At 39.5% G+C, this 25,968-nt stretch overlaps 1 protein-coding gene across 3 annotated transcripts in view; it reads right to left on the reverse strand.

Moving 5' to 3' along the window:
• The window catches only part of enpp2.L (ectonucleotide pyrophosphatase/phosphodiesterase 2 L homeolog), a 69,430-nt gene that overhangs the window by 38,021 nt on the left and 5,441 nt on the right, over window positions 1–25,968 (reverse strand). For all 3 annotated transcript variants that reach the window (NM_001096691.1, XM_018266730.2, XM_018266731.2), the window contains 6 exon segments: window positions 1,145–1,264; window positions 2,274–2,353; window positions 4,430–4,527; window positions 6,283–6,343; window positions 7,472–7,597; window positions 15,139–15,294. In NM_001096691.1, the coding sequence (NP_001090160.1) occupies window positions 1,145–1,264; window positions 2,274–2,353; window positions 4,430–4,527; window positions 6,283–6,343; window positions 7,472–7,597; window positions 15,139–15,294 (641 nt within the window).

The raw sequence follows: 25,968 nt of genomic DNA on the forward strand, positions 1-25,968 counted from the left end.
AATGGTCCTGGTATACAACAAATAATTCTTCCAGTCTAAGGAAGGATATAGTGTATGCAGAATATCAAATATCAGCTTTCCTGACATAAACCAGGCCATTTCTTTACCTCCAACTTACACTATCCAAATACAGCGGTGCTTGCCAAACTGTTTGCTTGCCCCTTAGGGGAGTTTGAAGGAGTGGGCTTAGCTTAAAATAAACTTTAAAAATAAGTGAAAGTAAAATGTATGAGGGTGTTATTCTAAGCATTTTTGCAATGTACTTTATTATTTTTTTAATTCCAAGATATTAAAGGTTACATGTTCTGTTAACATCAATGAATTTTGTTACAACAGCGCCACCTGCTGGTCATTTTCTGACCACCAAGTAGTCAAGGAAGTTGTCAGGAGAAAAAAAATGGATACTCTGATGTTCTTCTGGTTAGGAATAAAAAATAGAAACCTTTCTCAAATCCTTCCAAACCAGAAAAAAAATCAGACCGGCCCTTTTTCTTTGTTAACAGTACATGAATCCTTTAATATCTTGGAATTTTAAAAAAAATTAAATAATGATAAAAAGTGCTTAGAATAGCAGCCTCATCGATTTTACATTACTTATTTTTAAGGTTTACTTATCCTTTAAAGGCCAGATAGGTGAACTTTAGGGAGAAAGAATATCTGATCTCTTAAAAAACCTATAAGAGTGATGCTTGGGGTGAAATCTTATGTAACCTTGAAGGGGGCTTGGACTGAAAAATGACCGACAATTACTGGAGCACCCCATCCTTTTTCGATGATTTCTTAAAAAATGCAAAGTGTGAGGGGAATCAGAGCTCACAGCTTAAATGAGCTACATGCTTTCCCCAGGCTTATAATACTAAACTTTTATTATGCATCAGTGCAATTCTGGGGCAAGAAAGATGACTTCACAGAGAAGAGTTTCCCTAGAAATTCATGGAACAACTTCGGATGTAAGAATACTACCTTCAGTAGTGCTGATTTTAGTTTTACATTTATTTTTCTATATAACGGCTGAAGATAAGTTATAATTAATTTTTTCCCTCAAAAAAAAAAAACACTATCTCAGAAAGAACCATCACACAAACAAATCTGCTGTTACACCCAAGGGTACAACTTGTTTGGATGGATATAAAGAGTTACTTACTGGCTGTCCTCCCCACCATCTGTGATTGAACTTTTCTCTTGATCGTAGGCTGAAGTTGGCATCAAACACAGGGTCATACATGGAATTGCCAACAATTCCATGAGATTCAGGGTAAAGTCCCTTTATACAAAAGAAACAACAAAAACAAATGCAGTGAAGTAAAGTGAAGAGGAGAAATTACACAAGGGCAACTAGGCATTTTTTGTCCCTAAAAATAAGTGGTCAAAATGGCCCAAATCACCCAACATCACCTTCAATGAGCCTAGCCTGTGGAGCCTGTACAAATACTTGATTCTCCCCTTAAAACCCTGAACTGGTGCCATTTCAGGCTGGAATTAGATAGAAAGCACTTTGGGGGGAATGTAATTAAAGTCGCAAAGAGAAAAACAAATTGCACCAATAAGACTAAAAAATTAGGAATGCACCAAATCCAGGAGTTGGTTCGGGATTCGGCCTTTATCAGCAGGATTTGGATTCGGGCGAATCCTTGTGCCTGGCCAAAGCGAATCCAAACAATAATTTGCATATGTAAATTAGGGGCGCATAGGGAAATCATGTGACTTTTCGTCACAAAAGAAGATTTTTTTCCTGCTCCTAATTTGCATATGCAAATTTGTATTTGGTTCAGTATTCGTCTAATCTTTCACCAAGGATTCAGGGATTCGGCCAAATTGTGGATTCGGTGCATCCCTAATAAAAATACACATTTCGCAATGTAATATTGTTCCTTAAACTGTAATTGCATTGCGAATTTTATTGCGCGCTCTTAAGTGCTTGAAGGTGTTGTAATCTTTTGGAGCCAACATACCGGTAACTACTTTTCCAGTAAGAAGTTTTATTACATCTACTGCGCGTTGGCGCAAACTATAAAATTTGCAAACGTTTTTCCACTGTTGGAAGTGGTCGCTAAACAGTTTTCAGGTTCGCAAAAGCTATATTAAAATCGCGCAAAGCAAAAGTTGTTCTCGCAAAGGCATAACTTTCTTATTGTGAATAGTTTTTCCGTTACCAACTTTTATTTAATTCCCCTGTTGGTCATGTGCTCTCAAATGGATACTTTCAGGAGACTGTCCTGTATTCTTTCCCTTAAAGGCAAAATATCCTAATTAGTAGTAGTAGTAGTAGTTACCGTTGCAAGGGTGTACAGGTTTGGGAAGGTTTTGGTTGGATAAACTGGTCTCATATAAGGAGAGTGTGTCCCACATGTTCCTATTGAGAATAAAATAAAAAGAATTATTTAACAGTTTTACTACAAACTCAATTAAGTACTTGTGCTTCATGCCTGTGGCAGCTCCATAGCTTCTACATGTGATTTGACACTCCATTCTCAGAAAATCTATGAGCCTCTATGGCTTTCAGCAACTCATGTCACAGCTTGATGGGGGATGCTGGGAATGTATAGCCACCACTTTTAAATACAGATATATTAAAATAAAAACATTATTGAAAAATAATATTTTCATAAAGAGAAGAGCCCCTATTAAAATGGGAAAATGCACTAGGCAGACTTTGCTTAATATAAATAGAAGCCAGAAAATTGAGTGCATCTACAGAAATGTGGGTCCAAATAGGTTCCCAACTATGTGTCTTATGGTTTTCAAACATTTTATTGAAGTTTTACAATAAAACATGCAACATTTAAAGGAGAAGGAAAGCTATGGAGGCATTTTATTGCCAATAGGTGATCTGCAATAGTGCAAGCTAGAATGCTATATTTATTCTGTAGAATGTTTTACCATACCTGAGTAAATAGCTCTAGAAACTCTCTGTTTGTTTAGGAAAGCAGCTGCAGTATTAGCTTGGTGTGACATCACTTCCTGCCTGAGTCTCTCCCTGCTCACTTATAGCTCTGGGCTCAGATTACTGTTGCGAGGGAGGGGGAGAGGAGTAAACGGAGCATACTCAAGCTCAGGGCAAGGAGGTTTAAGCTGAAGGCAGGAAGTCTGATACAGAAGCCCATGAGTACACAATAGAAGGAAAGAAATGCTGTGTTTCTTTTGACAGAGGACTCAGAGCAGCATTACTTTGAGGGTTTACTGGTGTATTTATATAGACCTTTCTGATAAGGCTTACTTAGTTTTAACCTTTTCTTCTCCTTTAAGCAACAGATTTTTATAGGCAGTCTCAGAAATAAATTTCATCAATGTCACAACAGCCAATGCGTTTTCAGTAAATTAGGAAAGAGAAAATTATATATTAAAATTAACAAATAAACTAACAGTTAACATAAGTTTACCTTGTGGATGGGGGGGGGGGAATGAGAGAAAAGAGAACTTCTTAACTAGATTAGACTAAAAAAAAAATATATCAAACTCAGTCATGTCCACAAAATTAGATATGGAGGAAGTTTACAATCTGATGTGTATTTTTGAAGGACTGCTTAACTTTAGCTTCATTTATTTTTGCTTTAATAGATTCTTGCCAACTCAGTTAATTAAGGTATGAAATATCTGTTGCGAAGGAGAATCCTGCTTTAACCAATGATTAAATAAACTTTCTTGGAGGCAGCCATAAGTAAATTCAACAATGTCTTTTTCTTTGGGATATAGAAGCTAACATAGGGTTTAAGAAAAGCATTTTATCATTAATAGTTTATAAAGCAAAGCTAGGGGATAACTTTATGTTTGTTTTTAACCTTGAGTTCAAGAATCTCTCCAAAAAGGACTTATCCTAGGACACGACTAAAGATAGTGGGAACTTTACATGATGTTTTTTACATTTAGGGCAGCAGGAATACAATTTTGAGGATTTATCTTTGGCATATAGTTTTCCATAACCTAGATCAGTGGTCCCCAACCGGTAGCTCGCGAGTAACATGTTGCTCTCCAACCCCTTGCATGTTACTCCCAGTGGTCAAAGCAGATGCTTATTTTTGGATTCCTGGCTTGAAGGCAAGTTTTGGTTGTATAAAAACCAGGTGTACTGTCAAATAGAACCTCCTGTAGGATGCCAGTCCATATACCATCTATTTTAATATTAGGAGGATGTTTCCCAACTATGGAGAAAAAAAAATCACTGGTGATGTTGCCCATAGAAACCAATTTGATTTTTGATTTGTTTCCTAACTTGTAGGCGACTGTTCTGTCTTGTTGCTATGGACAACATGACCGGTGATGTTTGTCTTCAATGTTAATAAATAGGCCCCTCTGTGTCATCATTATTTGTGTGCACGAGTGCAATGCAAGTTGACAGCGAGGGTTCATTTGTAGCCTGGGCGCTAGGATAATGAAGCAAATGATCTTAGAATATTAGCCTCATATTATTTTCCAAGAGGCTCCCACTTACTTAGTTGATCTATGTTGGGCATCGCCTTCTGTCCTTTCTTCATATACGAAGCGCGGAACCCATCAACCGAGAAGATAATCAGAGGGGGGCGGACAAAACTAAAACAAGGATTTACAAAGGTTACAATGTGTAAAACATTAAACCAGGAATTGCAGCACATATACCAGTATGTTTAGTTAGTTCACTTTAATGCCATACATGAGCCATTAGGACCCTCCAGAACAAGCTGGCAGTTCATTGGTCAAAATGAAAAAGCCGATTTCTATTAGACAAGTTAGAAAATACCCGCTAAATAAGTTGGAGAAGTTCTCCAACTGAATAACTATCATTTGGCTGCTGTGCTGTCTGATGGTTCCCTTCAAAAAGCTTCCTAGATGTATGTTTGTTAAAGTTGTAATATTGCCTGCGACCAGATTGAGCACAAAAATCATATTATTTATATTACTAAACAAATCTGTGCACTCATGTTGGGACATGTCCTTATTAGTTAGTATTTAAAGACTCTAAAGTTGCTGTTTCAGAAAGAAAATATTGCATCATTGCTTATAGCCAACCAAATTCATCCACCTTCACAGTGCATTAATGAGTTGGATCTTAGATTCCTCACTATCTCAAAGGTTCAGAGACATATTCATTGGTCTCATGTTGGCCACACCTGGGTCATTCAACCTGGTGCCCTAACAATTTCATTTGTAGCTAGCTGGCCAATACAGTGGATCAGTTTGCCTTTTTTTAATGGATTATTTCATTTTTCAGCAGCTGACTGTAGGGAAAACTGTTTAATTTAAAGAAACAGTAACACCAAAAAATTAAAATGTTTTAAAGTAATTAAAATATAATAACAATTGCTCTGCACTGGTAAAATGGGTGTGTTTGATAAAGAAATTTGTACTATAGTATATATAAACAAGCTGCTGTGTAGCCATGGGGGCAGCCATTCAAAGATGGAAAAGAAGAAAAGGCACAGGATAAACAGCAAATAATGGATAAGCTCTTTAGTATACAATGGGATTCTTCAGAATTTATCTGTTATCTACTGTATATCCTGTGCTTGAATGGTTGCCCCCATGGCTACACAGAAGCTTGTTTATATAAACTATAGTAGTACTTATCTGTTATCTACTGTGTATCCTGTGTTTGAATGGCTGCCCCCATGGCTACACAGCAGCTTGTTTATATAAACTATAGTAGTACTTATCTGTTATCTACTGTATATCCTGTGCTTGAATGGCTGCCCCCATGGCTACACAGCAGCTTGTTTATAAAAACTATAGTAGTACTTATCTGTTATCTACTGTGTATCCTGTGTTTGAATGGCTGCCCCCATGGCTACACAGCAGCTTGTTTATATAAACTATAGTAGTACTTATCTGTTATCTACTGTATATCCTGTGCTTGAATGGCTGTCCCCATGGCTACACAGCAGCTTGTTTATATAAACTATAGTAGTACTAATCTGTTATCTACTGTGTATCCTGTGCTTGAATGGCTGCCCCCATGGCTACAGAGCAGCTTGTTTATATAAACTATAGTAGTACTTATCTGTTATCTACTGTGTATCCTGTGCTTGAATGGCTGCCCCCATGGCTACAGAGCAGCTTGTTTATATAAACTATAGTAGTACTTATCTGTTATCTACTGTGTATCCTGTGCTTGAATGGCTGCCCCCATGGCTACAGAGCAGCTTGTTTATATAAACTATAGTAGTACTTATCTGTTATCTACTGTGTATCCTGTGCTTGAATGGCTATAATCTTAAGTACACTAGCTCCGCTGTCCTATATTGTAGGCTATTAAAACAAGACCAAATCAGACCTTCAATTTCCCTTTAAATTGTGAATGTTAAAATTTACCCTGCTGGACATTCTGGGTGTTTAATTTCTTCACAGTCGTCATCCGCCCAATGTGTACCCCCTGCAATAAAGAAAAAAAATGAAATCTATGAATAAGACACAGTTCTAAGTATGGGTTGAAATGAAGATTGCAGATGTTGCATAATACAAATACTACAACTAAAAAATTTCGTAGAATATTTTTATTGTAGCTGGTAAAACCAAAGGAAATGGCCATTTACATATACACAACAATGAGCAACGTGACTGAAATGCATAAATCTGTATAGTAGAACTGTAGTGACATTTTATAATGAATATTATCATTATTTGACATCCTAACAGTCCCCCAAAAGATTAGTACTTCTCATTACTTCTGCATCAAGACTGCAGTTAGAAAATCACAACACACTTGATGTTCCGAATCTGAAAGCATAAACTGAGTGAACGTCAGTTGCACATGATTCATGCTGTGATGTGTACCCACCCGTGACAGCCCCCAAAACGGAATGACTAATGAAAGGCAAAGACAAAAGACAACTGTCTGAAGGGAAAGGAACTATGCAGATTCTTTTTGTTTGCTTTCAGCATTATCATGCACACTGGAGGCCAAAAAAGATTCAAAGATGTTTTGAGAGCGAGCAATATTTCATAGTGTTAAACCGTGTATGTTTATTTAAATTAGGAGGCAATAATGGCATAAGAAAAGATTTGAAAAATGGAGCTTGGTATGCTGAAACCCACTAAATTTAACATTAAGGGTCACGTTCAGATTCGGGGAGATTAGTCGCCCTGCAACAAATCTCCTCTTCTTCGGGGCAACTTATCTCCCCAAACTGCCTCCCGCGGGCTAGAATGTAAATCGCCGGCGGGATGGTACTCGAAGCGCTTTGTTTTTTGAAGTCGACTGAAGTTTCCTTGTGAGGCAACTTCGGGCGACTATGGAAAACGAAACACTCCAAGTGCCATCCCGCCGTCGATTTACATTCTAGCCAGCGGGAGGCAGTTCAGGGGATTAGTCGCCCTGAAGAAGAGGAGATTTGTCGCTAGGCGACTAATCTCCCAGAATATCAGCGCGTGCCCTGACCCTTAAGAAAAAAAAAAAAAAAAAGAGATTCAGATATTCAGACTAGTCTCTTTTGGGCTAAGCTGCCTGTAAACCTATATATGTAGGAAATAAGGCAGAATTAGAAGAGAAGATGCCACTAACCCTTGCATACTACTTGGTAGTTAGTGCAACAGTCGCCTTTAGTTATACAATCTTCAGAGCAGTGACAAGCATTTTCCTCACTCCGAGTCTCTCCGCAGCGATCCTTTGTGCATTCCCAACCGCGGCCTGCAAGAAAGGGAAACAATCTGTCAAAAAGGTCTCAATATACTCTGTCCCCAGCAAAAGGGGACATTTGTATTTCTTATTGCATATTGTATGACAGAGAATCGTGCAGCAGGAGGATGATTCTCTCTGGAATTATACACCTGGGTGGGCGAGAATCCTAGTATTGTTTGTTTACAGGGGTTGGCAGGTACAGTCAGGTGGAGGGGAGTTGTGCTTAGTGATGTCACATGACTCAGTGAAACATTAGTATTACAGGTATGGGACCTATGATCCAGAATGGGGCTTTCCAGATAACAGATCTTTCTGTAATTTGGATTTTCATACCCGAAATCTACTAGAAAATCATTTAAACATTAAATAAACCCAATAGGCTGGTTTTGCTTACAATATGGATTAGTTATATCTTCGTTTGGATCCAGTGCAAGTTACTGTTTTATTATTACAGAGAAAAAGGGAATAATTTCTAAATATTAGGATTATTTGGATAAAATTAAGTCTATGGGAGATAGCCTTTCTGTAATTCAGAGCTTTCTGGATAATGGGTTTCCGGATGATGGATCCCATACCTGTATAAGAAATGATATTAAAAGTGCCTTTAGAATACAAATATGATATGACAGTCATATGAAAAAAAGTTTGGGAACACCTCTCAGCCTGCATAATAATTTACTCAATTTTCAAAAAAAAAAGATAGCAGTGGTATGTCTTTCATTTCCCAGTTCTATGAAATTAAATCAAATGTGAAAAACTCGCTGTGCAAAGATTTGGGTACCCTTGTAATTTTGCTAATTTGAATGCATGTAACTGCTCAATATTGATTACTGGCAACACCAAATTGATTGGATTATCTTGTTAAGCCTTGAACTTCATAGGCAGGTGTGTCCAATCATGAGAAAAGGTATTTAAGGTGACCAATTGCAAGCTGTGCTTCTGTTTGACTCTCCTCTGAAGAGTGACAGCATGGGATCCTCAAAGCAACTCTCAAAAGATCTGAAAACAAAGATTGTTCATTATCATGGTTTAGGGGAAGACTACAAAATTACTCAGAGGTTTAAACTGTCAGTTTTAACTGTAAGGAATGTAATCAGGAAACGGAAGGCCACAGGCACAGTTGCTGTAAAACCCAGGTCTGGCAGGCCAAGAAAAATACAGGAGCGGCATATGCGGAGGATTGTGAGAAAGGTTACAGACAACCCAAAGATCACTCCAAAGACCTGCAAGAAGATCTTGCTGCAGATGGTGTATCTGTACATCGTTCTACAATTCAGCGCAATTTGCACAAAGAACATCTGTATGGCAGAGTGATGAGAAAGAAGCCCTTTCTGTACTCGCCACAAAAAGAGTCGCTTGTTGTATGCAAAAGCTCATTTAGACAAGCCACAGTCATTTTGGAACAAAGTGCTTTGGTCAAATTTGGTGGAGGTTCCATCATGCTGTGGGGCTGTGTGGCTAATTCAGGGACTGGGGCCGTTGTTAAAGTCGAGGGTCGGATGAATTCAACCCAATATCAACAAATTCTTCAGGATAATGTTCAAGCATCAGTCACAAAGTTGAAGTTACGCAGGGGTCGGATATTCCAACAAGACAATGACCCTAAACACACTTGGAAATCTACAAAAGGCATTTATTCAGAGGGAGAAGTACAATATTCTGGAATGGCCGTCACAGTCCCCCTACTTGAATATCATGGAAAATCTATGGGTTGATTTGAAGCAGGCTGTCCATGCTCCGCAGCCATCAAATTTAACTGAACTGGAGAGATTTTGTATGGACGAATGGTCAAAAATACCGTCATCCAGAATCCAGACACTCATCAAAGGCTATAGGAGGTGACTAGAGGCTGTTGCAAAAGGAGTCTCAACCAAGTATTGATGTAATATCTCTGTTGGGGTGCCCAAATGTATTCACCGGTCTAATTTTGTTATGATGCATATTGCATATTTTCTGTTAATTCTTGTTTCCATAAGACATGTTATATAACATACTGTATATACTCGAGTATAAGCCGAGTTTTTCAGCCCCCAAAATATGCTGAAAAACTCTACCTCGGCTTATACTCGGGTCAAGCGCAAAAACGGTCGCCGGTGTCTAAGAATAGTCGCAGGCGTCCAAGAATAGTCGCCGGCGTCCAAGAATAGTTGCCAGCGTCCAAGAATAGTCTCCAAGAATATTTGCCAGCGTCCAAGAATGGTCGCCGGCACCTCCAATGGGAGCAGAAACCCTCAATTTTTTGATTGAAACTTACCAGAAGCTGCTGCATTTCTCGTCTAGGCTTATACTCGAGTCAATAAGCTTTTGGAGGTAAAATTAGGTACCTCGGCTTATACTCGGGACGGCTTATACTCGAGTATATACGGTAAGACAAGTTGCTACTTTGACAGCTCAGCCAATGATAAACAAAACTACAAAGAATTAATAGGGGTTCCCAAACTTTTTCATATAACTATTATTCCCACCTGCGAACGTTGGGGTCCAGGCAACTGCCCAAATAGGCTTACTGGTAATCAGCCACTGTCCACAATAGATGAAGTCCTTACCCAATGGGAATTTCCAACCTACCCAGTTAATAGCTGTCCAACCCCTGCCCAGTACAAGGATAGCTTATTCAGGAAAGGTAGAACAACAAAGCATAATGGGCAAACCCATGAACAGCTTACAATTACTTTACTAAAATAACTTGGATAACAATGCAAATTCATCATTTTCATCCTGCTACTGTCCTTTAAACCAAACTGAGAGAACATTAACATTAGATTACTTTTTCCAAGGACATTATTCCTAATGTCACCATCAAGACTCGCTTTCTCGATGATATGGTTTCTTTTCAGCTTGGCTCTGGCCTAATAAAAAGAAAATTTTACCCATGTTACAGACACACACTATTCATTAGCTCACCGAGTAAATAGCAGCCAGACAAGGGGGACTCTGAGCTGAGAGTAAAAGGAGACTGTGCCCCAAAGCAGAAGTTAACTCTACTCAGGGCTGTAAATAACTGATGCAGACACAGCAAATAACCACCATTCCCAAAGAAGGGGTTATACAGTATAGATTTGCAGACTTTGGTTCAATGGTGTCTCATTGTGGCCCCTCAGCATACTAAAGCTTTTAAAGGAGAACTAAAGCTTAACTAAAGAAGTAGCTAGAAATGTTGTACATTATATTTTGTGCTTCTGTACCAGCCCAAGGCAACCACAGCCCTTTAGCAGTAAAGATCCGTGTCTCCAAAGATGCCCCAGTAGCTCCCCATCTTCTTTTCTGCTGATTCACTGCACATGCTCTGTGCTGCTGTCACTTACTAAGCTTAGGGACCCACTCACAATATACAGTACACATAGAATAGAAATGTCACAATATAAGGCTGATTAGTAATTAATACAGATAATTACTACATGGCAGCACAGAAACCAGTGCAATTAACATCAGAATTTAATAATCAGCAAACCTGTAGCATCAGTTTATATTACAGGGGAAGCTCATTTTCTGCTGGATAATTAGTGACGAGCCATAAGCTTAGCTTCTCAACAGCCAATCAGAGCCCACTGAGCATGTGAGTGTCACAGACACTTTCCAAGATGGTGACCCCCTGTGACAAGTTTGAAGTCCTAGATCATTGCTGCTATTGACAAGCTGAAACTTTAGCCTTGTGCAATAAATACAGTACCAATATAAAATATGGCATTTTTAGCCACATTCATTTTTAGGGTTTAGTTCTCCTTTAATGGTAACGCCGTTGCATTTCCAAAGTTTCAGTGAAGAAAAAAACAAGATGTTCAAACCAGAAGGGGGCTTCCTTGATGCTGCCTGCTAAAAAATACCGTTTTTGGAAATTATACTTTAAAACGAACAGAGCCATAACAACACTACGGCTACAAATCCTTAGCTCTCAATAACTCTATTCCTTGACCCTTTAGGGCAGTTTTTGATGGACAAAAACATATTCAATCTGATGCACACTCCCTGTTAATCTACCTGCATTGATACCATCAGATACCAACAGCATTGGAGATAAATATCTGGAGAGATTTCTGGAGATGTTGCCCATGGCAACCAGTCAGCAATTAGGTTTAACCAGTCACCTATAAGTTATAAAACAAAAGCAAAGATCTGATTGCTTGCTATGGGCATCATCTCCAGAAATCTCTCCAGATATTTATCTCCAATGCTGTTGGTATCTGATGGTATCAATGCAGGTAGACCCTATACATAAAACTCATTTTGCCTTTTAAAGGGGCAGTATATCCTCTTTTCAATATGATTTCCATGAACAGTGATTGTGCTAAACATACTTTTTTCCTATTGTTTTTTTGCTATTTCTTGAGCTAATTAGAAAAAAACTAGGAGATTTAAGATACAACTGTTTGGTCCTTGCAAGGTAGATAATAGATTACTAGTGCACAGATAAGGAGGAGTCCATTAAGCAGGGGAATTAACTATGTACTAAACACTGGCACACTAATCTATCTACCTGGCTGTGGCCAAACAAGGAGTAGTTTCAAACTCCTGTTTGCCCTGACGATGACAAAAACAGAGATATTTTGTAAATAGAAAAATAGACAAGAAATATGTTCGGCACAAGCCCCAAGTCATGTTGTAATGGTGGGTATATTGTCCATTTAAAGGAGAAATAAACCCCTAGAGATGCAACAGACACCTTCAACTGCCCTCGTTCTGCCTCCTTACCTCTCCCTCCCTGCACATTTGTATTATGTAGAAAGTTGTTTCTGTTTGGAAATCTGACCTCAAAATGTAGAGTAGCCCAGCGGAGTTCCTTGGTGCCATCTTCTGCCCATTCATATCTCTTCGAGTCTGTTTGCCAACACTGAGCTGCAAGCATATGCGAGGTTTGGGGCTCCAAACAGGCGCGACTTTCTACATAATATAATGTGCAGGGAGGGAGAGGTAAGGGGGCAGATGGAGGGCAGCTGAAGGGGGGCTGTTGAATCTTGGGGGGGTTAGTTCTCCTTTAAAGTAATTGTTCCAGGGGACAGAGTGGGAGGTAGCAAGTAGGGAGGTAGCAAGTATAAATCCAACACTGATCTTTGCTCTTATTCCAATAGAAAATTATTATTATTATTTTTATATCATATATTTTTTTGTTTTTGTTTGTTTTTTTTAAGACAAAGGCAACCATTTTTAAAATAAGAAAATGTTCTTTACTCAAGTTAGCGCAGCTGTATGGAAAGGGTAAAAGCTTTATCTTTGTGCTTATAGATTGGTATGAGCTCTATTAACTGGAATGCTTGGGTCCTGGGGTCTGCTGGATAAGGGGTTTTTTGTAATAGGATTGTTGGCCACCAAGAGGAATGATGCTGTTAAGTTAGCATTAAGTACAAGGTACTAGTTTATTATTCACTGAGCTTATGTTAAAATAAGAGGTTACAGTTCCCCTTTAAGAAAAAGCCAGGAACTGTATATGTGGTGTACATAAATACACAGTGTGTTTCAGATGGTACAACTACAGAAAGGCCCAAGTGGGGCAGAAACACGTTTGCCGGGCCCAGCCTTACAAACATCCTTATGTCCTATTACCCAATTCCTCATGCACAAACAATCTAAGCCCTGTTTGATTTAGGAACATGTTCCAGTCGTGTCCTGAGCCCCTTAAAGTCTCATAAAAAGTGACATTCACTGAGACGAACATGTATTTATTAAGTGGTTTCTTTAATTAGAGAGAGTGGCGACCCAGACCAGATGAAACACAACCACCTCCCTCATTCAGAATCCAAAAAGCCACATGTATGCTGGACTCTACTTAACCCCTTCACCGCACCCACCCGAGAGGCACTGCTTTTGCCTTATCATCACAGTATAGACTTTTTTTTTATTATTATTATTGCAGTTTGCGTTGGCACAAATGATAAACACATTCTTGTGCAAATATGCAAATGACAGATTACGTATGTTCAACATCATCGCATAGAAGATCATTTTTGTATAGCAGGTTCTCTCTTGCTCTCTCTGCTGGACTATAAATACTGTATATTCCATGTATATCGTCCACCAGTTCTAAACAGTTAGGGGCAGATTTACTAAGCTCGAGTGAGGGTTCGAATTTCCAAGTAAATTTTTGGGTACTTCAACCATCAAATAGGCTATATTCGACCATTCGACTTCAATTCGAACGATTCGAAGTAAAAATCATTCGACTACTCGACCATTCAATAATCAAAGTACTGTCTCTTTAGAAAAAACGTCGACATCATACTTTGCCAAATTAAAGCTACCGAAGTGCAATGTTAGCCTATGGGGACGATTTTTATTCGATCGCAGGATTGCCAGATTTGTTGAAAAAACTTCGAATTCGATATTCGAATTCAAAGTTTTTTAATTCGATGGTCGAATTCTGAAGTTTTTTATACTTCGAAATTCAACCCTTAGTAAATCTGCCTCTTAGTGTACTGTATCGTTGCATTTATTACTTCTAAGTCAAAGGGGGTTATTTATCAAAATCCAAATTTTTCAGATTATTTAAATAAGAAAAGTCCGACCAAACTAGAATCCAAAATTTGCCCTTATTGATCAATAAAAAAAAAGAAATTGGATAGAGAAAAACCTTGACCTTTTTGGATTGTTTATTTTAATTTAGTTTTCGAGGAAAAACCAGCGTCAAACCCCAATAACTCTTTAGAGTTTTGTGAGGGTTAAAACATCTTAAAATGGTTAAGGGGATTTCTGCCATTGACTTTTACATTAATTCTGCAGGTTTTAGATAGAGTATTTTCGGATTCGGATATAGAACAAATTCAGGGGATAATAAATCTCGAAAAAAAATGTAGTCTTTTTTTACCGCTACTGTTTCAGGCATTTGCCGGACGGCACGAAAAAATCATGCCTTAATAAATAACCCTCTAAAAGTGTGTTCGTACTGGGCTCCCACTTTGCAGGGCCAGGGAAAATACTGATGTTAAAATAACGAAAAAATAGAAAAAAGGAAATATTCCCCTAAAGGTTCTGATGAAACAATGTTAAAAAATATGTGGGGTTTTGGTGGATCTTGCCACCATTACTATATTCTTTTACCAGTCGAACAAGACGGGGGCTTAGCAAGGCTGTAAGGGGTTGGCTGTGATGTAATGGGAGCAGGGGTTGGTCAGGAATTGGGTCGGACTATTAGATCAGGAAAGCTAGGGCAGTGAACTATTGTTACCTTGGGGGGAAACTCTAGTCACCCATCACATAGAGCTAATTGTGTTTTAAGACACTAAACAAAGAAAAACAGGTCAGTATACAGTTATCACTAGTGATGGGCGAATTTATGAAACACATTGAAGTCAACGGGCATCAAAATTATTTTGATGTGTGTCAATTTCGACGCCTGCAACAATCGTTTTACGCGCGCCTATTTTGGCCAAATGCATTAAAGTCGATGGGTGTCCGAATAATTTTTGTGATTATTCTGACGCACGACCCAATATTTTCGATGTGGCGGATTTTTCGCCGGCTAATCTTCACGGCAGTTTCTCAGATTTATTCGCCGGTGGCAAAACACGTAAATTCGCCCATCACTAGTTATCACAACTAAAGCCATCTTTGTTACATACCGATCTTTAGACAATGTTCATCGAAGTCTTCACAGCAACTGTTGTAACTTTTGCACAGGTTGTCGCAGCGGCAGGCGGGGGCCTCGGCCTCTATGAGTTCGAAACATCTTTCCTTGCAGGACCCAGAAGTTCTAATCCAAGGGGAGTCTGAAAGGACTATAGGAAAAGACCATAGAGGCTATGAGCTAAGTATTACCTGCATATCAGAAAGCAATTAGTTTACAGATCAGTCCTGCCATCTTTGCAAGATTTTCTGTAACCATTAGAGATGGTCATATTGCAAAGAATGGCAACACAGAGCACAATGTTTCACTATACAAACTATATAGTCCATTAAATAACCGGGAAGATCAAAGTCATCAATTATATGGGACAATCAATACCTTATTGGATAAGTAAACTTTAAAAATAAGTGAATGTAAAATTGATGTGCTATTCTAAGCTCTTTTGCAATGTAAATTCATTTTTGTTTTTTAATTCCAAGATATTAAAGGTTACATGTACTGGTAACATCAATGAATTTTGTTACAACACCACCACCTGCTGGTCATTTTCTGACCAGTCTGACCACCAAGTAGTCAGGAGAAAGAAAGAGGCTGCTCGGATGTTTTTCTGGTTAAGAAAAAAATTAGAAACCTTTCTAAAATCTTTCCTAACCAGAAAAACATCAGATCAGCCCCTTGAATACTTGGTGGTCAGACTGGTCAGAAAATGACCAGCAGGTGGCACTGTTGGAACAAAATTCTTTGATGTAAACAGCAGTGTGGGCGAATTTATTCACCAGGTGTGAATTCACGGCGAATTCCTGTGTCAAAAGAAATGGACGCCGGCGTCAAAAACGAGACGCCGGCTCCATTTTGCAAATTTTTCGCTCAAGATTTGCCTTTATTCTTGGACTCTGCTAAACCAATGCATGTGCTTGTGGAGCAGTGAGCTTTAAGTACACATGTCTGATCACCAATCCCGGTAATCCAAAACAGATAACATTTACCAAGATGGAGGCTGTGAACAGTGCTGATGAGCTGTACATTCTTTACTATGGTACATGAATATGGTTATTTGTCTTAAAGTTCTCAATTAAGTCAATGTAATGGGGTTAAAGGGATACTGTCATGAGAAAACATGTTTTTTTCAAAATGCATCAGTTAATAGTGTTGTTCCAGCAGACTTCTGCGCTAAAATACAGTTTTCAAAAGAGCAAACAGATTTTTTATATTTAATTTTGAAATCTGACATGGGGCTAGGCATAGTCAGTTTCCCAGGAGCCAGCAGTCATGTGACTTGTGATCTGATAAACTTCAGTCCAGGGGGTGCTTTGCCAATGAGGCGAGTTGAGGCTGTCGTCTCAGGTGGCAGCGCCCCACTAGGTACCAGGGTGGCAAAAATGCTGCTCCTGGTACTTTAAGAGCGAATTTCCGGGGGAGGGGGGCAGCAGCAACTGCTGCTGCCTCAGGCGGCGGAAGGGCCAGGATCGCCCCTGCTTCAGTCACTCTTTACTGTTGTACTGCTTTCATATAAGAGCGAAATCATCCCCCTCCCTTTCCCTGCCCCAGCAGCCTAACAACAGAACAATGGGAAAGTAATCAGATAACAGACAGAAGATAACAGCTCCCTGGTAGATCTAAGAACAGTAGTCAATAGTAAAATCCAGGTCCCACTGCAACACATTCAGTTACATTGAGTAGGAGAAACAACAGCCTGCCAGAAAGAAGTTCCATAGTGCAGCACTGTCTCTTTCTAAAAGCACATGACCAGGCAAAATAACCTGAGATGGCACCTACACACCAATATTACAACTAAAAATATATACACTTATTGGTTTAGGAATTACATTTTATATTGTAGAGTGAATTATTTGCATTGTAAGCAGTGTAATTTAGAATTAAAAACTGCACCATAAAAATCATGACAGAATTCCAAAAAAAAAGTAAGAAACGTATAAGGCTATTAATACACAAACACACAGAAAAAGCACAAAACTTGTATATGTTAATTAAGTTCCTAATTCCATTTGTACCGACAAAATTAATTTAATTTAACAATTTTTTAACAGATACAATGCAGTTCAACTGCAGTCTCTGCAGTTTAATTAAGAAGCAAATCTGTGGATCGTTAAGGTAGCAAACACTGAAGCCAGAGCCTCACATTTATTAAACACTATTACCCAGATCTGACTGGCACATTGCAAGCTGTTACTGGCAACTATTTTAATCTTTCACAAAACATAAACAAGGAGAAGAAAAATCTATCATTGCTTGGGCTTAAAAACTAGGTAACAGGACACTTGCAATAAAGCAAAATATGTGTCTTAGGGCCAAGGAATTTGAGAATGTGTCTTGTGATTGTACAATGATCACTGAGCGGTTCAGTCTGTTTTAATTAAAATGTATATGGCTTTTTTTTTTAAATTTCTTTATTATTTTAGATAAAGGGCACCGAATGCTAAATTTGTAGAAGGAAAGAGACACAAAGCACAAATTATCACAGATGCACATTAGGCAGCACTTACAGAATGAGTAACCACAAATGTATGCTAGACACTAGGGATGCACCGAATCCAGGATTCTGTTTGGGATTCAGGCTTTTTCAGTAGGATTCGGATTCGGCTGAATCCTTCTGCCTGGCCGAACCGAATCCTACTTTGCACATGCAAATTAGGGTCAGGGAGGGAAATCACGTGACTTTTTGTCACAAAACGAGGAATTAAAAAATGTTTTCCCCATCCCACCCCTGATTTGCATATGCAAATTAGAATCCGGATTCAGTTCGTTATTCAACGGAATCTTTCGCAAAGGATTCAGGGGTTTGGCCGAATCCAAAATAGTGAATTCGGTGCATCCCTACTAGACACACAGTGGCAGGCGAATAACTACACATATATTCTGCTCTGGCTGAGGCTAAGGTGAGAGGTACATATAGAATGAGCAGCCGCAGATGTATACTGCCCATACAGACTGTAAAATAACTAGTATATGCAGGATTAACCATGGATTTACCCAGCCTAGACAAACAGTAATGTATGGTGGATAGTACATACAGGAGTAACCACATACACTATGTACTTTGCCCAGAGAGAACATACTGCTTGCCCTGACTACTCATACCATTGAAACACTGTAGTTGTCTCTCCTCCAGCCAAGACTCTGATTCCCACAATGCCTTGCATAATCTGTGATGAAGAAGGACAATAAGCGGATGCATTTAAGGCATTGTGGGAAATGAAGTGTTGGTTGGAGGAGAGATTATCTATTTTACATTGTTTCTGTAGTCTGAAAAGCTATTTCCATTGCAATTTTTTTTGCTGTTGTTGATATTGTGGTGGACATCCCTGTACTCATAATCCTAACATTAAGAGATGCCTCTCGTCGCTTTATAAGGACCCTTTTGACCTTGGCGGGCAACTCCCCAAACACACCTTTGGAGAGAGTTCACATTATTAACTCAAGTCCTATCTTGCGGCCTGAAGAAGGCATGCACCACAAAGCATGGCCTGCAGCTTCTCTCCCTAGTGCAGCAGCCACCAGTTTTAGGAGAAAAATAAAGAGGTCTGTCCTGTGTTGCCTTAGAACAAAACTTCATGGATATCAGTTAAAAGTGGAACTGGGTGGTTTTGGCTCTGCAGCCATTCAGTAAATATCACATTATATACACACACATTTCTAAATAATATACCTTGATATTAATGTAAAGGTTATCTTACCCTTTAAAATATTCACCTTTTTTTATTCTCTCGCTCTCAGATGTTGTCGGTTTAGTAGCAGAGCCGGAGTTTGAAGAAATGGGGCCCTCTAGCAGGACAGTAAGCTTGAGGAAATACCAAAATCAACTGTGGGCAGGATTCTGGGTGTGCCCATATTTAGCCAGAAAGGCTGGTTGCCAGGGTCAGTGTGGATCAGCGTGCAAGCCCTTGCACAACTTATGCACAACTTAGGACAAATTGATTTAAGCAGGTCAAAAAGCCTAGCAACCAGCAATTGTTATCTAGCAACCAGTATAAATGGAACCCAGTAAATAAAACGATCGGCAAAGTTAATTTTGAAGGGATTTCAGGAAATGTTTCTGTTAACAATATTTACGCCTGCACCTTATACTACTGTGGCCAATGGAAATCATTGGCAAAATTCCTTAAAAAAAAAAAAAAAAAAAGAGACAGAACTGCAACTAACACAACTTTTGAATCTTATATCTTCCAGGGGTTAGGCTGTTTGTATCAAATAAATAAATATACACACATATAACTCCAGTTCTACAAAAACCGTGCTTCCATACAAGCCTACAGAGTTGACAGACCTCCCAACATTTTGTAAATAGAAAGAGAGAGAAAAATATTTCCCTGCACGGTGCGCAGCGAAATTTTGGCCATGCCTATTTTGTGGCCACATCCCCTAATTACTATGTTCATTCTTCAAAATTTGGCAGGTTATGCAAGTTTGAACCTATTTCTGTGGTTTTTATGTGTTGTTTTGCTGATGAAGGCGAATTGCCCTTTAAGCTGCAAGTCACAGTTCCCCCAAGAGACCTGCTTATCTTAAATTTTTACAATTGCTGCTTTGCTTATCTTAAATTGTTACAAAAGTAACAATTTGCACCTAGCACATATTCTGGGTTCTCTGCCAAAAGCTAATTAAGTTGGAAACATATCTTTATGTAGCTTTTTCTGGCTGTTCAGTGTAGGAGATCAAACATAAAATAGGGACATTTCACTACAAATCTGGGATTGTGGGTTGAACTCAAAATCGGGACTGTCCCCCGAAAAACTGGACAGTTAACAGGAAAGGGTTGGTACGGCCCTCACTTCATTTGGGGTAACAATTGTGTCACTGGTAGCAGCATGCCTAGAAAGGGTTTTGCCTGCAGCCACCGACATCTGCAATGTTCATATTATGCAAGTGTCATTCTTGTGTCCCAAAATGGCTGAACACATTAGCCATCAGCGTGTCACCAGGAAAAAGAAAATCACACACTTGTATCCCACATGCAGAGCCCAGACTATGTCAGAATGCAGCTCCAGTTTCGGGCAAAGGGGGCACTTTCATAGTCTTAAGGGCTGACTGTTCATGTGCATTCTGGGAAGGTACAATGTAAACACTGACTGCTCATGTGCATTATGGGAAGGTATAATCTAACCACTGGTCTGCTCAGGTGCATTCTGGGAAGGTACAATGTAAACACTGACTGCTCATGTGCATTATGGGAAGGTATAATCTAACCACTGGTCTGCTCAGGTGCATTCTGGGAAGGTACAATGTAAATACTGGCTGCTCAGGTGCATTCTGGGAAGGTACAATCTAAACACTGGCTGCTCAGGTGCATTTTGCGTACCTCCCAGCTGTCCCGTTATTCTCGTGACAGTCCTGATATAGACAGGCCAGCCTGTAGTCCCGGATTGTTACTGAAATGTTTCTCTTTGATCTACTGCACTGAACAGTCAGAAAAAAGATACAAAGTTTCTGAAACTAAATTAAATAAGGAGGCTTTTGGCAGAGAGGCCAGAATACGTGGCAGCTGCACTTAGATGCAATTGTAACAAATTTAGATAAGCAGGTCTCTTGGGGAAACTGATTTGCAGCTTAAAGAGCAATTTACCTTCATTAGCAAAACTGTAATAACACATAATTACACATAATCGCACTTGTCCACCGGGATACCAGAGGTGTCAGTGGGCCTTCATGCTGCTAAATTTGTGGCCTATTTCATGGCTATTCCCTATTTCTATGAGAACAAAGAGGCTAAATAGATGGAATAATTGATTAAAGTATGTAAAGAAAAGAGACTAGGAGAATAGAGGTTGATTGAGTGGGTGTCTCAGCTGAAAGACACTCATATAATTTTCCAGACATATAGTGTACATTATAAAATGCCCCTGTGGGCAACTGTACCTAGGCCAGACCTCTAGGCAAGTTAAAACAAGGACTCAGAAACATAAAAATTACATCAGGAATTTTCAATCAGATACCAGAACGGCCACTTGTGTGTCTAGGCATTCTGTCCTGCAGCAACACATTGACTCACAATGAGCAGTGGAGGTAATTACTGCTCCTGAAAGAGGCGATGCCTTGATTAAAACCCTGTTAAAATGTGAAGGGATATGGATAAACCTAAAGGTTTAAATTAACTTTTAGTATGATGTAGAGAGCGATATTCTGAGACAATCTGCAAATGTTTTTCATTTTTTAATATTTGTGGGGTTTTTTGTTAATTAGCTTTTTATTCAGCAGCTCTCCAGTTTGAAATTTCACCAATCTGGTTGCTAGGGTCCAAATTACCTTAGAAATCATGCATTGATTTAGATGAAAGTCCGCGTATGAATAGAAGAAGGCTTAAATAGAAAGATGAGTAATAAAAAGTAGCAATGACAATACATTTGTAACCTAACTGAGCATTTGCATTTTTTTTTTTAGATGGGGTCAGTCATTTTTTTCTATAGGTTTTGAATTATTTCCCTTCTTCTTCTGACTCGTCAGCTTTCAAATGGGGGCATTTGAAAGCTGAAAAAAGAGTAAGAAAAAAAGGCAAATAATTCAAAACCTATAGAAAAAAAATGAAGTCCAATTGAAAAACTGCTTAGAATTAGCCATTCTATAATATACTAAAAAGTGAACAACCCCTTTACAAAAAAGAGTCACAGAGTTTAAAACCTTTTTTGTAACTGGTTTATTGTTTGTTTTGTTACAGATTCCAGTTTAAAGCTAGATAGTTTCACAACAAGCAAGTAAAGGTTACTGTTAATTTGGCTGGTTATGACACAAAGTTTAAATCAACGTTGTGACTGTCACAGGTCCTGTTAGGACAATGGCACACAGGGGCATTGCCATCTTTTTATTTTATTTTTTTTTCTTACCTGGATCTCCCCTTTAAATAATTAATATCTGCAGCATCATTTCTGTGTAAATGTATGATCTTATGTGATGAGATACTTCATGTATCATTGGGTTGAAACAAAGCCTTAAGCTGGCGATAGACGCAACGATGCGATCATACGAATCGTGGATTCGTACGATTTTCGGACCGTGTGTGGAGAGTCCCGACATTTTTCGTCCGGCGGAGATCGGTCATTTGGTCGATCGGACAGGTTAGAACATTTCTGTAGCCTGCCGATAATATCTCTGCGTGTATTGCCGATCATACGATTTTCAGTGGGAGACTGTCACCAGCTTTGTCAGACATAACTACCGTACGATTGCTGTCAGAGTTAGTACATTGGCTGATCTGTTCTTTTACCACTTTATTTGATTGGAATGGTAAGACTTTGATCTGAATGGTTAGTGGCGGGTCGGGAGATGGGAAAGTCTGATCGTACTCTGATTCGTACGATCGGATCTTTGCGTCTATGGCCAGTTTAAGGGAGTTCAGCACTCTTGCTTTAAGACAGCGGTTGGCACAAGATTTATATTGAAGTCCCCCTTGAAAGTCAAATAAAGGGTTCAGCTTTACATTTTTTGACAAGCAAAAAGTCTTAAAGCAAGGGTGCTCAACTCACTCAAGGCTCCTCTAAATCATGAAATCAGTATGGATATTGATATCAGTCTAGTTACAAGAATATTTACAATGGCAAATTTTCACCCCAAATCTCACCCTAATTAACATTCAAATGGGCTTTCAGGCTGACCCCAAGACTGTAAACTATGTATAATGTGTTAATGACAGCAACAACCTATTCCAGCTACAAACAAACAAATCAAATTGGTAGGATTGTATGTACATAAATTATATACAGTATGCAAGTAGAATTAAGGGGTATTTTCTCTTTAAAGGACAAGAGATATTCACTCGGGGTGCCAATGTGGCAGGCACCCCCGGTGAATATAATGCTGCTCTCAAGATGCCAGACCACTTGCTCCTGTCCCCTGAAAAATGCACTGGCCCAGAGTTCTATTCCTTGAGCATCTTGCCACCATCTAGCGCAGTGATCCCCAACCAGTAGCTCGTGAGCAACATGTTGCTCCCCAAACCCTTGGGTGTTGCTCCCAGTGGCCTCAAAGCAGGTGATTATTTTTGAATTTCAGGCTTGGAGGCAAGATTTGGTTGTATAAAAACCAGGTGTAATGGTAAACAGAGTCTCCTGTAGGCTGCTAGTCCACATATGGGCTACCAATAGCCAATCACAGTGCTTATTTGGCTCCATCCAGGAACATTTTTTATGCTTGTGTTGCTCCCCAACTCTTTTTACATCCGAATGTTGCTCACGGGTGAAAAAGGTTGGGGATCCCGGGATTCCTCAACAATCTTCTTCAGTGTCTTGGACAGCATGCATGCACAGTAAAATCTCAGCGTTAACTTTCAAGCTGCAATTACTGAACTGCACATGTGACCTAACTGGAACAGCACAGAGGATTGGGAAAGGATAGTGGCATGGTAAAATATCCAGAGACAGCGCACTTTTCAGCAGACAGGAGCACTTGCTGGGGGTCTAACGTTAGGGTTTTTTAGGGATGCCCAATATACTTGTTTTTGGGATTCAGCTGAATCCCGAATCTTTCAGGGCACAATTTGGTTGCATCCCAAACCAAATCCATACTCTAATTTGATTAACAGGCAGAAGAGCACAAAAACAGAAACCAAAAATCACATGATATTTAGGGTTCGGATTTGGTTCAGCCGGGCACTTGGATTTGGTCAAATCGGAACCCTGTTGAAAAAGGCTCCGATACATCTGAATCCCAAACCGTATCCCGGATTCAGTGAGGGGTATTGAACACATTGGCACCCCCAGTAAATATCACTTGACAGCTGATTTTAGTTGTCGCATTTTCTATTCTTTATCATCATTGTTAACAAATATAAATAAAGAACATAAAGAAATAAAAAATTGTTCATAAAGTGCTCCTTCCCAAATTTCAACTTTTTAAAAAATACAGTCAAACCTAAATTTCCGATGTATTTGACACCTACCATTTTGTAGTTCCCAATGTAAAATTGATGTTTGATTGTATGTCGTTCATTATGCATGTACAATTTGCATTGGTTTTCTGTATCCGGTCTCCACAAAATTAAGAAATGTTTTGCTGTGGAGCTGGTTCCTTTGCCTTGCTATAACCTCTTAAACCAATTTATTTTAATTCAGATCTACAATTTTTTCTGGTTACAGTAGAAATTCTGAAATGATCGTTGATCGGATCAGCCCAATATCGCCCACCTCAATGTGAGCATATCGGGGAGAGATCCACTTTTGGCGACATCGCCAAACAAGCGGATCTCCCTGTGTATGGCCACCTTTAGGCTAATGTCACACAAAGCATTCATCCACTGGGCTGTACAACCCTCCAGTTGGTTTTTAAAATCCCAGCATCACGTCAACAGTCAATTGTGTGACGTGCAGTCCAGGAGCAGGAGGAAGGTTGCAAGTTGGCCATCCTTGATATATACAGGCATGTCCTCTCACCTGCACTTTTTGGAGTCACCTTGATTTAACCCTCCTTCACCCAGTCACTCTCAGTAACACAATGAAGGTCAACTTTTTCCACCATTTAAAAAGTTATCCAAATCTTCAGAGGCATGGAGCACGGACTGGAGTGGAGGCTTGGCTCGGGGAAGAGCAAGCTCTGTGTATAATATATATGTACCTTACACAATATATATGTATTTTGGAAAATGTTATCCTCACAGGGGCCCCTCTGATACAGAGGTCCAATGCAAATCTCCTCTCTTCTCAAGCCATCCTCAGCCTTATAGCACAATGTACTGACAGTGGGGGTTCACCTTTAAGTACACTTTTAGTATGTTAAACACAAAATTGTAAATTATATCCTCATAAACATTGCGTCATGATGTCATCAGTTATAATTGGTGCTCATTGAAGTAATTTCTGTCACATGACTCAATGAAACTTGGTATTATTATAAAAAAATAGTGTAGCCCCTTTTAAAAATATGGGGATATTAGAAGTCACCTTGGAGCTTAATTTTCTGTACAAAAGTACTTGGCAGGGGCGTAACTACCGGGGGAGCAGGGGGTGCAACTGGGCCAGGACCCGCACGGCCCCCCAGCAGATCGCGCGCTCTGCAGCCGGCTGGAGTCGGCTGCAGCCGCAGAGAAAAATCAGACGGACGAGGGTGGGGGCGGGCCCGGCTGCACGGCCCACCCCCACCAAGTTCCGTTACTGGTACTTGGCCTTCGGCCTGGTCTCTTTAAATGGTCATGGAACTCCTTAGTGACATAACTTTACAATAAGGGGTACATTAGTCACTATATACATTATCTGCCCCTAATAGAAAAATAATTGTCAGGGAGATTGCTTGATATTAAACAGAAAACATCCAGGTGATTATAAAAAGTCACCCAATGATGAGGTGAAATTATTTTTAAATACAAACCAGACAGATATCCAAAGAAGATGTGAGTAAGAACACATCAAACTAGCTGCAACTATCACTATGAATACATAACGTTGCTTTTCAATACCTGACACCATATCCCCACAGCCTCAGCGCTCCCCGGAGGCCATCATTGTCAGTAATGTTTATGCCTGGAATAGGAAACCTCAAAACCAACATGGTATGGAACGTTTACTTAACCTCCATCTGCTGAAAAAGCACCATGTCTGCTACTGACAATTATCTAATTTATAAGGACATGAAACATTCTGAGCAAATAGCCAAGCCAACCATTACAGGCAACGCAACAGAAACAAGCGCCGGCCAACATAACCATGGAAGGCAACCCAAGAGAAAACACATTTTGTACCCTCTGACAGCCCTTCTGTTCAAACGCCTTGGTGCCCCCCAATGCCTGGGGCTTCTTTCCATTTAGCTGTGAAGCTTGGTAGCAACAAGCTCTCTAAAGTCATAGGACAAAGAACAAACTAGGGATGCCCAAGCCCAGGCAAACACG

Source organism: Xenopus laevis, chromosome 6L (genome assembly GCF_017654675.1).
Source record: "Xenopus laevis strain J_2021 chromosome 6L, Xenopus_laevis_v10.1, whole genome shotgun sequence".
Taxonomy (NCBI): domain Eukaryota; kingdom Metazoa; phylum Chordata; class Amphibia; order Anura; family Pipidae; genus Xenopus; species Xenopus laevis.